The sequence below is a fragment of the Puntigrus tetrazona genome, chromosome 19, assembly GCF_018831695.1.
Source record: "Puntigrus tetrazona isolate hp1 chromosome 19, ASM1883169v1, whole genome shotgun sequence".
NCBI lineage: Eukaryota > Metazoa > Chordata > Actinopteri > Cypriniformes > Cyprinidae > Puntigrus > Puntigrus tetrazona.
Genome location: NC_056717.1, coordinates 17,511,761 through 17,526,187, shown reverse-complemented (window position 1 = coordinate 17,526,187; position 14,427 = coordinate 17,511,761). Strand labels below are relative to the sequence as shown.

At 37.0% G+C, this 14,427-nt stretch overlaps 1 protein-coding gene across 3 annotated transcripts; it reads right to left on the bottom strand.

Moving 5' to 3' along the window:
- Positions 1-704: 704 nt before the first annotated feature.
- Positions 705-11,629, bottom strand: slc2a3a (solute carrier family 2 member 3a). Of its 3 annotated transcripts, XM_043218515.1 has the most exons (11): positions 11,276-11,621; positions 10,184-10,314; positions 8,214-8,312; positions 7,885-8,045; positions 6,408-6,648; positions 5,952-6,114; positions 4,003-4,190; positions 3,482-3,586; positions 3,303-3,401; positions 2,991-3,194; positions 705-2,791 (listed from the first exon to the last, which is right to left on the bottom strand). In XM_043218515.1, the coding sequence occupies exons 2-11, from the start codon at positions 10,196-10,198 to the stop codon at positions 2,429-2,431; spliced, it is 1,638 nt and encodes a 545-aa protein (XP_043074450.1). In that variant the 5' UTR covers positions 10,199-10,314; positions 11,276-11,621; the 3' UTR covers positions 705-2,428. The 3 variants fall into 3 exon arrangements, with proteins under 3 accessions (XP_043074450.1, XP_043074449.1, XP_043074448.1); XM_043218514.1 differs by having other exon boundaries at positions 2,991-3,401; positions 8,214-8,309; positions 11,276-11,629; XM_043218513.1 differs by having other exon boundaries at positions 2,991-3,401; positions 11,276-11,627.
- Between the last annotated feature and the right edge of the window lie 2,798 nt (positions 11,630-14,427).

Here is a 14,427-nt window from a genome sequence, read left to right as displayed (position 1 = left end):
TTAATTGATCGTTATATTTATTATTTAGGTTGAACTATACACTGTCACCCTTGTTCACTGCTATTGTTAATTCAAATGTTATTAAAACTGCATTATTGGTACAGCTATTGGTAACTGGGAGGTCCTTTTAATTATGTAACTTATTTAAAATACGCTATTTATTAATGTGAATTAACTTTTTGTTACTCATCGTTAGCGCAGCTGACAAAAAATGGTGAACTTCTTTGGAATGAGGCCTACTTTTAGATATTTCTACTCACATCTTCAATTCTTCGGTGTTGGTTGGTGAGGAAAGCTGAAGTACGTTTTATAATAACAACCATTCAACGCATGCGATTTCATATTTGTTTTATCTAAATATGAAAGACAAACCCGTTTTAACCAGAAGTACCTTTGATGACGCAGAAGAGCGATGCTGAAATCTGATTGGCTGCGAAGATCGTTGTTGAAGATAATTGGTTCTTTACGCGGAACTATGCTAATGAAGACAAATGACGTTGACTCATTTGAATATCAGTCCAGTATTATAAATACGAAATTGTGTATCGGAAAGAAATAAAAATTATTAATGATCAAATTCATATTGCTATTTTATGCGCATTTTCATGTGAATTATCTTTTTTTGACTTTACCAAAAATGTCGCTGTGTTATAGATACTTCACTTAATCCGATGCATCCTAATAACAACCAGGAAACAAGCAAAAAGAGAAGAAATCATTTATTTACTATCATTTATTGTGACTATTTATTCACAAAATAATACAACAACTGTACACAGTACCACTCATGATTTTGATACACATTCAGGAAAAGCCACCATATAATACACAAACGTCGAAACATCAACACTCCTTTTTACCTGCAATAACATCAGTTTAACACAGGAACATTAACTAAAGTATTTACAGGGTGATCCTCTAACTGTACAGTAAGCAAGTAACTATGAGTTGTGTACATTATGCACAGTAAATGATACAGTATTTGAAAGGTATAAACAGTTAATAAGATGGTTGTGTTTGCTAGTGTAAGAGAAGGGCTGGCTCAGTGTGAAGCTGCTCTTGACCGCTGGAATACAAACCACAGCGCACTACTGCAAGAGGAATGTTGTCTTTCTTGGTCTTTTTTGGAGTATCTCTCCGTGCAACACATACATGGTCACATACAATGGGAAAAAGCACTTCCTCATTACCCCCGGCGTATAAATGTGCATATTAATAAATATTTTCACATTCAATATCTAGACAAAAATAGCGACACCTAAGCAATGGCTGCGTAAAGCGTCTATGGTAGAAATTATTGGTAAAGATTCTCTAATATAAGTAAAAAATAAATGTGTGAACAAATAAATACTCTGTGTTCTCTACGAAAGGGATTAAAACATGTCGAAAAGTGCAAAACTACAGCTATTATAAACACTTTTATTGGGATCAAGTGAGACTTCTCTCACTACTCTGTCGAACCTCAAAGTGAGCTGGTGCAGCACATATGTTACACTGGAATACTAAATTACCAAGCACAGGAAATTCAGTAGCGGGATTAATTTCCTCCTTGATTTGCTTAAATTCTTAATCTTGGATATATTAAATGTGAATTTGTGTAGTTATTGAGACAGTATATTGAACACTGGTTGGTCCATTTGCGTCCTCTACAATACAACCTTTACTGTGATTTAAAATGAATGAGTGACTTATTTATGTGAACAGTTTCTTTAAATGTATTATTTTTTGGCAGTAAACTAGCGATTTTATTCTTGGCATAAGCTTTACTAGCTAAGCACTTCTTATAAATATAGGTATTTTTAATGAACCTAATTAATTATATGTTGTACGTTTTTTTTGATGGTAGTAGTGATCTGAAGTAATGAAAATGTATATATATTCCTATATACACTATATTTTATACAAAATAAACACCTTCAGTGCAAAAACCTAGAGATTATGATGATCGCCAGCTCTCATTTCAGGGAAAAACACTTTGGTTTTTCTATAAGCAAAAAAAAAGAAGAGGATTGATAGTTGAAAACGGTGAGAACTACGAAGGCCAAGTGTTAAAATTCCCTTTTGTTTAATTTCCCTGTTTGAGTTGATAAAGGAAATTTGTCCAATATGATAATTCACATTAAAACGGCACCAAAAATGCACAAACAGGAATGAGCGATAAAAGGATAAAACCCTTAAAACATGAATCAATATTGCACCAAACCATCAGTTTTCAAACTACACAATAAAATAAAGCTCATGTACTACGAGCACTCGTATCCTTTCAAAATATGTCTAGGAGATCTGCGACTCTCCACTGTGTTCCCTTCATAATCTGTTTCCCCTAAATAATCTCTTTCCAGTAAATAAACCTCTAGTATTCTATTTCTATCTTCAGTGGTACATGTCATGGCTTTCATTATAATAAGCTATATAGTTAAACCGTTTCTTAGATGGTGGAATTAGATTTCTCCTCTTTACTAGAATCCACCAGTGGCTGGGTAACCGAGCTAGGTTTCTCCTCCACCTTTTTGGCATCTGCCGCAGCTTTCTCAGATGAACCTGCACCCTGTTCTGAGGAAGATTTGGACGCTTCCACCAATGGTACCTTTTCTTTGACCGGAGAGGCAGGAAGTGCGACTCTGCCAGGCTCGTCCACGGAGGTGGCAGTTGGAGGCGGAGCCCCGCTAAAACCACGGGCGATGTCATCGAAAGTTCGCCCTTTGGTCTCCGGGACTTTGAAGTATGTAAAGATGAAGAAGATGATGAGGAAGATCATAAATATAATGAAGACATATGGCCCGCACAGCTCCTGTAATTCACAAACAATAGAAAAAAGTTAATACTGACATTGTGTACACTTTTTAACACAAAAGAATACCATGATGACTAGTTATGAGATAAAAATGTTCTGGTTAAGAGGTTTTTCTCCGTACACAAAAATGATTTTAAGTAGTTAAAGTAATGCCAGTCAGTCGTTTTTTAAAAGTTAATCTAAATTAAGGTCGTACCTCGAGTTTAGGGAAGCTGATTCCCACAAGGAAGTTGGCTGTCCAGTTGGAGCATCCTGCAACAGCCATGGCGGCGGGACGTGGCCCCTGAGAGAACAGTTCAGCCACTATGAACCAGGGAATGGGTCCAGGGCCCATCTCAAACATGGCCACAAAGGCAAAGACTGCAGCAATGCTGAGGTATCGGAGAGACTCAATGTCCTTCTGCTCAGGGACAAAGGTAAGAAAGCACAGGTACGACATTAACATTCTTATGATGGTCAGATATATAAAGTGACAGTCATCAAAATGAAAACAGACAGCAGAACTCACCAACAAGAGAGCGATGGTCATGGCCAAGGCGCTGACTGCCATTCCACCCAAACCAATGAGGTGCAAAGTTCTCCGTCCCGCTCTCTCCACCAAGAAAAGCTTGTAGAACAGGATAAAATTAAAGTATCATCTCAGACTCTTCACAGATTTCTCATGAAATTCAGTGATAAAATACTTACAGATACCACAGTAAAAACAGTGTTGATGGCTCCAGCTCCAATGGTGGCATAAATGGGTTGATTCACTCCAGCTGACTCAAAAATACCAGTTGAGTAATAAAAAACCTTTGAGACACACAAAGAAAAGTACAAATGGTTAACAAAAGAATTTAAAGGGATTGTAAAGCAAAAACACTAGTGTAAACTAAACTTATTATAATCTGACCAAATAATGAGCCACAAAGTCAAGAAAAATAATGGCTGATCATTTCTCACAAGGTCAAGTCTGGCACATTGCATTTCAGGACACTGCATTTTGAAAGTTTGGCTTTGGTTGCATTCCAAATATAGGAAGACGTCCAAATATTTACTGCATATATATATATATATATATATATATATATATATATATATATATATATATATATATATATAGTATGCACATTATACACAATAAACAAATACATACTGTTTCTCATTCAAAATAGAAGGAAGTATGCAGAAACAAACACAGTGCGTGATGGTTAATGTATGTGACTCACAGCGTTGATGCCAGACAGCTGTTGGGACAGCTGCAGCATGATAGCGATCAGAAGAGGCTGGCGGTAAGCAGCGGTGCGGAAAAGTTCAGGGATGGTCACCTTCTTCTCCATGGCCATCTTCAGACTCTCCTCTTTCATCTCCTGCAAGTCCTTTCCCACATCCTCGTAACCACGGAGACGCACCAGCGCTGAGAGACAGAATAATGGAGTTTTGGTCATACAAATCTAAAAAGAAAGACTACTAATATTTTGGCGTGGGAAAAATAGTTGAATGTTTCTGAAAGAAATGCTTACCAATGCTATAAAACACAGGAGATCGGTAATATTTAAATTTTTTGGACCTGTGATACTGTTTTCAGAACTCTTTGATGACTAAAAAGTTAACAAAGAACAATGTTTATTCAAAATTTTGTGTTTTAAATAAAATTTTTTATATTAAAATAATCATAAGATATCATTTCACAATATGACATTTTTTTCTGTATTTTTGTTAAAATAAATATAGCCTTGATGTATTTTTCATTTAACTTTTCATTAACAAAAACAGCGCTATTTAAATACATTGTAGAATGTAATTTATTCGTTTGACAGCAAAACCAGCAGTTAAATAATCCTTCAGAAATCATTCTAAACATTCAGAAACATTTCTTAGTTAGAAAACAGTTATTCTGCTTAATATGTTTAGCCACGATAATTTTTTAGGATTCTTTGATGAAAAACAGCATTTATTTGAAAGATAAATCTTAACATTAATCTTTATATTATTGTCATTTATTATAAAAAAAAAAAAACTTAATTGTAGGTGTATATTTAGATGTATTCTAGAAAAAAAGCAAATATTGCATCATCAACTTCAAAGAAGATGCCAAAACCTGCTGTTGGTCTTCTGTCAAGTTCAGGGACTTTTAAAGATTCAAGCTTTTGCTTCGTCTACAAGGAACAGTAAACCACAAATGAGTAGAGATGGTTTCTCCACCTTAATTTCCAGTTTTAGAAAACACTTGTTACCAGGCTTTAGCATTGTAAGCTTGCAAGTCATGCTCTGAGATGAGAAAACTTTGCTTTAAGGCAAATGATATCAATGATTTCATCATTTAAAAAGAATGAGAATCATGTCAGTACCTACCGCTAAAAACATGGTAATGTCTGATTTAGTTCAGAAAACTGAATAAGTTATGCTCTAATCGCCTGCTTCTTAGATGCTATTGGTAAACAGACTCATTTTAAAGATGATTCTCTCATGAAAATGGAATGAGGTAATGATGTTTACCGAAAAAAAAGAATTTCTCAAATTTCACAAACTTTTTCTGGCTTAACACATCAAAAAGAATTGCAAAGAGTGATTTCTTTCAAACAGATTTCCTAAATCCTTGCCAGCCGCCACTGGTTGACTGAAAGATAGTCCTGCTCAAAGCTAGGTTTGCTATTTCGGGTTGGCATTTTACAACATGGCTTTGCTGACTGACTTCTATTAAACATTTATGTGCATAATAATCTAGTTTAAAATGAATCACCCGGCTCCGGTAAATGATAACCTGTATGTTATTTAATAAAGGGCTCCTGTTTAAGCAGATGTTTTAGCTCATTTTGTCATCAGCACTCTCAAAGGCGTAATTAATGTTAAGTGGAAACATGAGGTTAAGTGCATTTGGCGCAACTTCATTGCCATACAGATGAACGTCGTTCACCGAATAGAAAAAAACAGTTTGGGTTAATGCTAATGTGTGAGTGTTTTCTAAAGCGATTGGTGGCAAGTTGGACATCTTTCTCATTTCTGACTAATGTAATCGATCTCCTGATATTTTCTTTTTAAAGCAAAAGGCAATGCAAAAGATATATTTGCTGTAGTTTGCTGTGACCTGTATAAATGTTCTTTTGTCATAAGCTGGTCAGTGAAGCATGGCTGCGGCTCAGTGGAGATAAAGCTCATTTGTGATCTCTTTTCTTACCTTTACGGGCCTGTTCTTCCTCATTGAGGTTAATGAGCAGGTATCGGGGGCTCTCTGGACAGAACGGAAGCAGTACACACTGCAGGATGGCAGGTAACACGGTTAAAGCCAGAAGCACAGGCCAGAGCTTATCTGAACCCAGCAGGTACTCCAAACCAAAAATCTAGATAGAAATGGACACGACGTATAAGAAATATGAACATCAAATTAAAACTGATTAGGTTATAATGGCATAAATTAGGTTAGCAGACTTAAAAATGCATCAGCAGACTCAATTAGAAGCTTCAGGTAACATAAGTGCATCAAAACTAATTAGAGGGGATATTTCCCCAAGGCTTTGTTGTGGCACAAACATATAATGAGGCCACAAGGCTCTTGAAATGATTCACACATTTTTTCATAAATCATCCCAAATAAAAAAAACTACTGTAAAAGCAACAAACTACATTGTTGTACCTGTGCAATTAAGATGCCCACCACAACACCAAGCTGGTGCAGGGTCCCAAAGGCCCCGCGGAGGGGAGTGGGAGACACTTCCCCAACATACATAGGAGTGAGACCGGTGAAGAGGCCACAGAACAGTCCAATAACCAGCCGACCGGCAATGATCATCTCAAAGGAGGAGCAGAGAGTGCACAGTCCCATGAGACTCCCACCAATCAGAGCCAAGATATTCACGAGGATCATAGATTTACGTCTGTGGAAAGAAAAACAGACGGGGACAGAGGGAGTTCAATTGAATTAGACGCACTAATTCAGCAGCAAATAGAGGAAATGAGAAAAATAAGCAAGAAAGAGAAGAACACAACGTTAAAACTGCTCTGTCTAAAAATTACACCACAATTTTTGAAACACAAAAAAGAAAACCATTTAATATTTTAAACATTTAATACGTTTATAAACATAATCCAGTTATGAGTAAAAATGTCTTTGTGAACTCCTGAAACAATAACATGTAAGTAGTAATATATATATATATATATATATATATATATATATATATATATATATATATATATATATATATATATATATATATTTATTTATTTATTTTATTTTTATTATTATTTGCCAGGACACATCAGAACTGGGAGATCGAGATCAAAATAATAATTACTTTGTAAGCTTAATAAAAAAAATTCTGACCAAAGACTTTTAAATGGAAGCCTACACAGCTAGCTACTGTTTATTGTGTTGTAAAATCTTTATGCTTTAAAAGCTAAAGACAAAAATATTATGCGTATTTGTCTTCTTGACTAGTGCTGACAAAATCTCAAACAAGCCAAATCCAGGGAGAGTGGCGGAGAAGGCCACAGAAAAAGAACAATGGTCACTGAGAACACATGAATGCTTGCTTTGAATGAGGTTTTCTGACAGTGCGGACAGTGTTCTAGCAGAGAGGAAGACAGAGGTCAGCTCTCCTACCCTGAGTGCCCTCATTATAGTAAACTGCTTTTATTATTAATGAAGCATTTACTGTCCAGTTAAAACGGCATTGTGAGTAACTCTGACATAAGCTGATGTATTATGTGGTGTATTATCAGGTTTCCCAAAAACAACATAAATAAAAAATGGCTATGTTAAACTTATCTGTTCATCTTTCTTATATTTTTTTTCCACTTTACTGATGCATAAATTAACAGAAGACAGGTTCGAACCCACAAAGTAAGCATTAGCTCCATTGTGCAATGTACTAGAAAAAAAATGCATTAAGCACTAGTCCATGGGTCTGACCTAAATGTGTCTTTACCAATAAATGTTAACCTAAATATATGGGTAATGACACAGAAGAAGTCACAGGATTTCTTTCTTTTCACTTAAAGTGCCAAAGCCTCCGAGCAGAGGACTTCCACAAATTATATGTCAGGTTCTTGCTAAGTCCAAACTGGACAATATTTGCCGTATTATCCACGATTAATTCATTTCCACTCACCTTCCAAATTTGTTGGCTACGACGCCGACGCTGAATGATCCCACCATACCACCAACGCTGAAGATGGCCACAGCGAAACTCCACACAATGGTGCACATGCCCGGCTTGATGGGCTCACCGTAACGCTCCATCCATGTGGCATTAAAGAATGCCCGCAGTTTCTGAGAGATCCAGATGTTTTCATTAAAGATGACCACTGAATAATTGCTATATTCCCATTTGGTCAATTGAATGAATTCTTGCTTTAACAATACTGACCCCAAAAGTTTGAATGTGTAGTATATGTGTTTGAACTTTCGATTGGTACTATACTCACAACACATACTAACCTGTTCTGGGGCATTGATGACTCCTGTGTTGTAGCCAAACTGCAGGGAGCCAATTACAGCCGTTGATAAAGAAAACAGGAGGTAGCATGTCACCTGCTTCTGTAAAAAAAAGAGAGAAAAGGTTGGTTAGTTGTCCATCATTTTATTTAGTCTTTTTTAATTTCACATTTCGATCATAAAAACGAAAACATACACAGAAACTTTGAAATAGAATTCTGAGATTAAAGTAGCCTATTTAGCAAACAATTTGTTCTTATTTATATTCAAAAGTTCTATATTTTACAAATATTTATAAAACATAGACGCCATGTTAATCGTAGGATACTTTTTTCTTGGGTTGCGTGTTTCTTTAAAGTCCTAGTTTACTTGCTACTCCTCTACATTCTTTTATTAACATTGCTTGACTGATTTTTAAAAAAAGAGAGAGAGAGAGAGAGAGAGAGAGAGAGAGAGAGAGAGAGAGAGAGAGAGAGAGAGAGAGGTCAAGACATCCAAGAGAATTACAGATTTTTAATATACAGATTTTAATATAAAAAAATAGAAAATATTTCAATTAAATGGACTAATTCAGCAGCAAACGGGATATGAGGAAAATGGCAGCAAGAAAAAGAACACAATGACAAGACTTATATTTTTAAGTCATCATTTTTGCATTTGGATGAAAATGTCCTTTAATATTCATTTTGTTCAAAATGACATATATGCATATAATGTTCGCTTAGCTGAATTCTCCAGAAAGATCCAGCAGTCGCACTGCACTCTGCTTTGATGTAGTAAATGTAAACACAGCAGCAGCTAACAACGTATTATATTTTTAAAGAGCTCATCTTAATCATCACAAATCAGCCATGTCCTAAATCGGCCCTGCCTCCAGCTGTAAGACAACACTGAAACTACAGATTCCAGGTTTCTAGGGCAATAGGACACAGCGGTGCTGACAGTGTGAATTGTGAAGGGCTGTGAGATGCTGACATGGTCAGACATTCGACACAGGTGACCTTAAAGATTATTGACTGTATCAAAACAAAAGGAGTTTATAGTCTTTACCATAAACTGCATAAATAGAGTAGTAGTTTACAGGACGTGGATGCATCGGTGTAGGTCGATGCAGTGTAGCAGTGCATTTCATGCACAACATTTGACCTTATCTCAGCTAAACCAGTAACTATCTGAAAGAAATGTAGATCGATAGCATCATTTCCTTTTAATCCGATCCTATTATTCACATTATCACTCTCCCTCTCTTCCACACCCATACAAATGCTCTCAAGTCACGATGACTCAGTGAAATAAGTTTCGGAACAAACGTCATCTGACAAATGCATTCTGAGTCAAATGCTCGGAATCAAAGAGTTACAGGACAACCTGGACAGAAAAGTCCTACACGAATGAAAACATCTAAGCTGCTCAGAAGAATGATTTAATGCTGCTGATGTTGCGAGGGTTAAGAGGATATAAATAAACGACCAATACAAACAACTTCGCCACCCACTCTGCTTCTCTCTCCTTGTCTCTCCCGAACATTAACATCCCAATAGGTCTTAATATCCTTTATATCCTGTCCACAGCATCTCAGCCGCTCCTTCGTTGTCATAGCAACATCCAATGGGTAACAGCTGCATTGACATTCCTTTCAATGAGACTACAGCAAACACAGCCAACACACTGGGATTACGCACGACACTGCTAATTGATCGTATTGATTGACTTTTTGCACAAATCCAGTTCTGAAACAAAGACTGCATAATTTTCACAACTAAAATGGTTAATTGAAGTCACGCAAAGCATCTATGGTAGGCCTACATTCATTACAGTAAAGAATCCTAAATGCAACACACAGGTTTACAGTATAGTAAACCCTTTTTATACAATTAAACTGCACATATGAAGAGTGCTGAGGGGACAGATGATTATATTATAGCGCAAAAGCAGCGTGCATTAATTGAGTAAAACACGTTAAAAGGACCAACCTTCTCCCCCTCCATCGTGCCAGAGTGGAAACGTCCAAGATTGATGGATTCCGGGTGAACGTGATACTTGTCACACAATCTTCTTTCGCACGATTTGCGATGCTGTTGCTGGCTATTTCGCTTTTTAAAAACTGCAAAAATCGCAAAAGTATTTATGCATTAGCATAAACAGTATGAGAGTCATACATTTCCCCCCTTAAACTATCTGTTGCGTTATCATCAAAGACTAGAATACCCGGACTTTGCTGATCATCCCGCAACATCACCACAAACGTGTATATTTAGATATATAGATTGATATTAAAACATATAATTAAGTCGTAAAGACAAGCAGTATATATATATTTTTTTGCCAATTCTTGTAAAATTACCATTAAAGCGCGAGTACCGTTGCCATAGTAACATCTTCAGGCGAACTTGTAAACTTTTGTGGTAAAATGTATGTTTGGAAAATGTTTACGTATAAATATGTACTCATATACGTAAAAATAAGAGTATACTGTTTTTGACCCCTCCCCCAAACCTTTTGTGCCGACCCCCAGCCCCCAAAACCTTCATTATACGACGCAGAAAATGTAAAAAAAAAAGAAAAAAGCGATTCTATAATAAATAAACACATGAACACATTAGCTAAATATCCTAAATAAACCCAGCAAACTATACACTCCCGGACAACAGGTGTTTCTGCTTTTTTGCTGACTCCACTCTTTTTGACAAGTGAATTTAAGTTAGCATCTTTTTCACCTCAGAGCCGTTTTTGATCGTTGAACATTTTTTTACACTCGCAAAAACAATCATTTTCGTATTTCTAAGCGCCTCTAAAACGCCTCACACTTCTACTAATACTAATACAGGTCTCGCAATCGTAGCAAAACACAGGTCACGCCATGAATGCAATATTTCACCACAACCGTTTGCTGTTCTTTTCGCTTAAAGAAGACGTGGTCAAATTAATTTGAACTAAACAGCCGCGTAAGATCGTGGAAGATGCGGCTTCTGCAAAGATGAGCGTCATATTAGGTTAAGTCGCATAAAGTTGCTACTTAATTAAATTAGGTTTAAGTGTATATCATCGATTCAGGCTGCAGGTACCTTATTTCTCGTGCGTCGTGACCACCCGTTCCCGTGCGCGCGTCTCCCGGTGACCTACTGGCACTGAAGTCTGTAGGATTTCGCTCCGGCAATTATATATTCGTTCACCCGTCACACGCAGCGAGTACACGACCAACCGCACGTTCCCCTTTGACGGAATACCGGCGGCCGCGCACGTAAAGCCTCGCCCCCACCCCTTTATTTATCCGCGTCCAGTGTTTCGCATCACGCTTTGTGACAGCTGTTCCGTCATAGCGCCCCTCGTGATGCGGGAATGCCTTATTCGGCGAGGTTTAGGTTAGGATGCGGACTGTGCGCGTGGGGTGGGACCAATAGCGTGCCGCCGCCCATGATGCTCTGCGCGTGTGACCTTGATAGAGCATCAGCTGATGGGTGCTACCAAAATGGATGCAGCGCCGGGTACCACAGCCTCCGAAGGATGCAGACACGCGGCTTTGCTTCCTGAAACTGTGGAGCGGAAAAGTAGCAATAAAATGCTGCTGGCATATATGATATTCACCTTTTCTCGTGTTTGCCGTTGAAACCCGCAGTAGGCACATCCTTGTGTTTATTCAGGCCTCAGAGAGGCACGTGAGTCATGGCAGTATCAAATTCTGCAGCACAACAGCCCAAACTCTACTGCAGGAGGAGTCACAAGACTTCAGATGATTTTATAACGCATGGCGGTTGCATCATTACCTCTCATTTATGTGCACTGTAAAAGTTTCTGTTGGTTTTAATGCACCCAAGTTCATATGGTGCCACTGACTTGGCTGGATTAGGTACAAGTATAGGTTAGCTATTGAACATTTACACCATTTACCAGGACAAAAACAATTAACGGCCGCAACCTGCTGTCAATTAAGAGAATGCTTTTTTATTTATTATTCAGCGTAGATTTCTGCATTTGAAATGTATTATAGTATATTTCATTTTGTATTTGTAGTTAATTAAATGTTAAACAGAAACTATCTATAGATACAAGTAGCTATTATACTAGAAAATGTGAAAAAAATATCTATCAATATGGGCTAAAATGTGTGATTTAATGCAAAATGAATGCCCCAATCTAAACATTTATGCAATATATTAATATTTAAAATGTAAACAGTTATATATTTTATGCTAGCGTAAACGCAACCCATTGTGTTTTTTTTGTGTGTGTGTGTGTGTGTGTGTGTGTATTCACTTCTTCATCCATGAGCTATTACAAATAGGCTATATGACAATACTTGTTTTATCTATTTATTAAGTTTGTTTCTGTTCTAAGAACTGGCTAAGAAATATTGTCACACCTTTAAAAAATAAAAATGAAAAAAATTCACTCAATAAAATAGTTTAGGAAAAAAACACATCAAATTAAATCAAATATAAGCTAGATAAGATAAACGTTATTGTACCAAAGGAAATTTGTCATACTGTATTTTGTTAAATCATTTTCATTTATAAGCAAAATAGGCATATAAAGCTAAAAACACACACAAACGTCAATGTAAGGTTTTGTGTTAAAAGAAGTGTTCCCGTCGTCTAAAGGGATTTCAAAAAAGATACTTTCCTGCCATCCTCAGGACGCAGTTTGGAAGTGCACCTTTAGAGCTTGCAGTTCAATAGCACTAGCATGGACATAGGGCCTCTGTAATGTAATGCTCACAGATGTGTGTACTGTAGATCTGTGAAGATCTACTGACAATGGTTTAACGTAAAGAGCAGTAATGCAGCATAAGCACCGGCCTTTATGGTCTAGTGCCACTTATCACTACTGTGAATTAAATGTGACCCAGGCCTTAGGCATCGCTTACAATGTCACTTAAATGCAGTTCCTTTGCTCATATGTGACACAGATCGGATCTGATCTATGAGAATGTAAACAGGAAAAAAAACGCAGGCATTCATATATTTCGAGATCGGTTTCAGGCCTCATTCATATGTGGATGCAAATCAGACACGTGCCGATGCGACTGTCATGAAAACAGGTAGATCAGATTTTCTGATTGCTTTCAATACGTCTCTGTGAAATATAAATATACTGAAATGTGAGATTTTTCTACCAAATCATCTCTTTACCTTGATTACATGTCTTCTACTTTTGATAAAAGATAGCATTTTATATGGTAGTCAATGATCAAAGAGCATTTCATAAAGGTTAAACAGGACGCGCCATCCCTGTTGAATCCAGTCATTATTCACACACACTGGCAAAAGCATATCTGGTCAATTTCAGCAAAATTCTATTTCATATCCTTACATACGAAGAGTCTTATTTGCAAGCGTCCCCTTACAACACACATCACATTTAAATGTGCGAGCCAAATTTCTACATTCACGATGATCAATATATTTGCAATCGTTTTGACTTAAAAGGTCAAATGCTCTCCCGTGTTCAGCCAGTTTGAGTCATTCATGCTGTTTCTAAACCCTGAAACGCAACACGCAAAGTAGAAAAAGAAAAGGTCAGGCAGACAAAGGCCATTTCATATGCAAAGATTTTTTTTGTTTGCCATCTTCAACCCATTACCTCTAAACATGACGAACCCTCTGCTGTGGCTCCCAACAGTGCAGGAGAGTAATTGCTTTTTGCCTTTATTAATTTATTGATATCTTGATGTTCGTTTCCTAAATGTGAGGGACCCAGTTGTTTATAAAACTTTTTTTTTTGCTGCTGACATTGTCAAACCGCTGTCGCAGAACATGATGTGAAAGCGCTCTGAATGTCATAAAATAAAGATATAGAAGATTATTTCCTTAAACTGCAGTTGTGGTGTTTTTCAGTCTCTATGGGTGTCTCACAGATTCTCTTTAGGCCATATTTGCAAGCGCCAGCTGGTGAGCTGATGTCCCTGGGGACACAAGGGGGACAACAATGCTGTTGGTTATCTGCAATCTTAGCTGTCTAATCCCAAATTGTCTACGGACACAATGCCTTTTCAGTTTCTGCCTGTGAAGAACATCCTTTGTCATTCCGTTTTTAATAATAATTGAATGTTTTAAAAATACATGCACCAAAGTTCCCATGGAACTTTATACATGCATACATAAGGATACCAAAAGTAAACATTTATAAGTGTGAAAGGCAGTTGGCTGGTTAAGAAACTGGCTAAATATACTCATTCTTATGCCCTATTTCAAAAAACCTAATGCTTATGCCCAGTTTT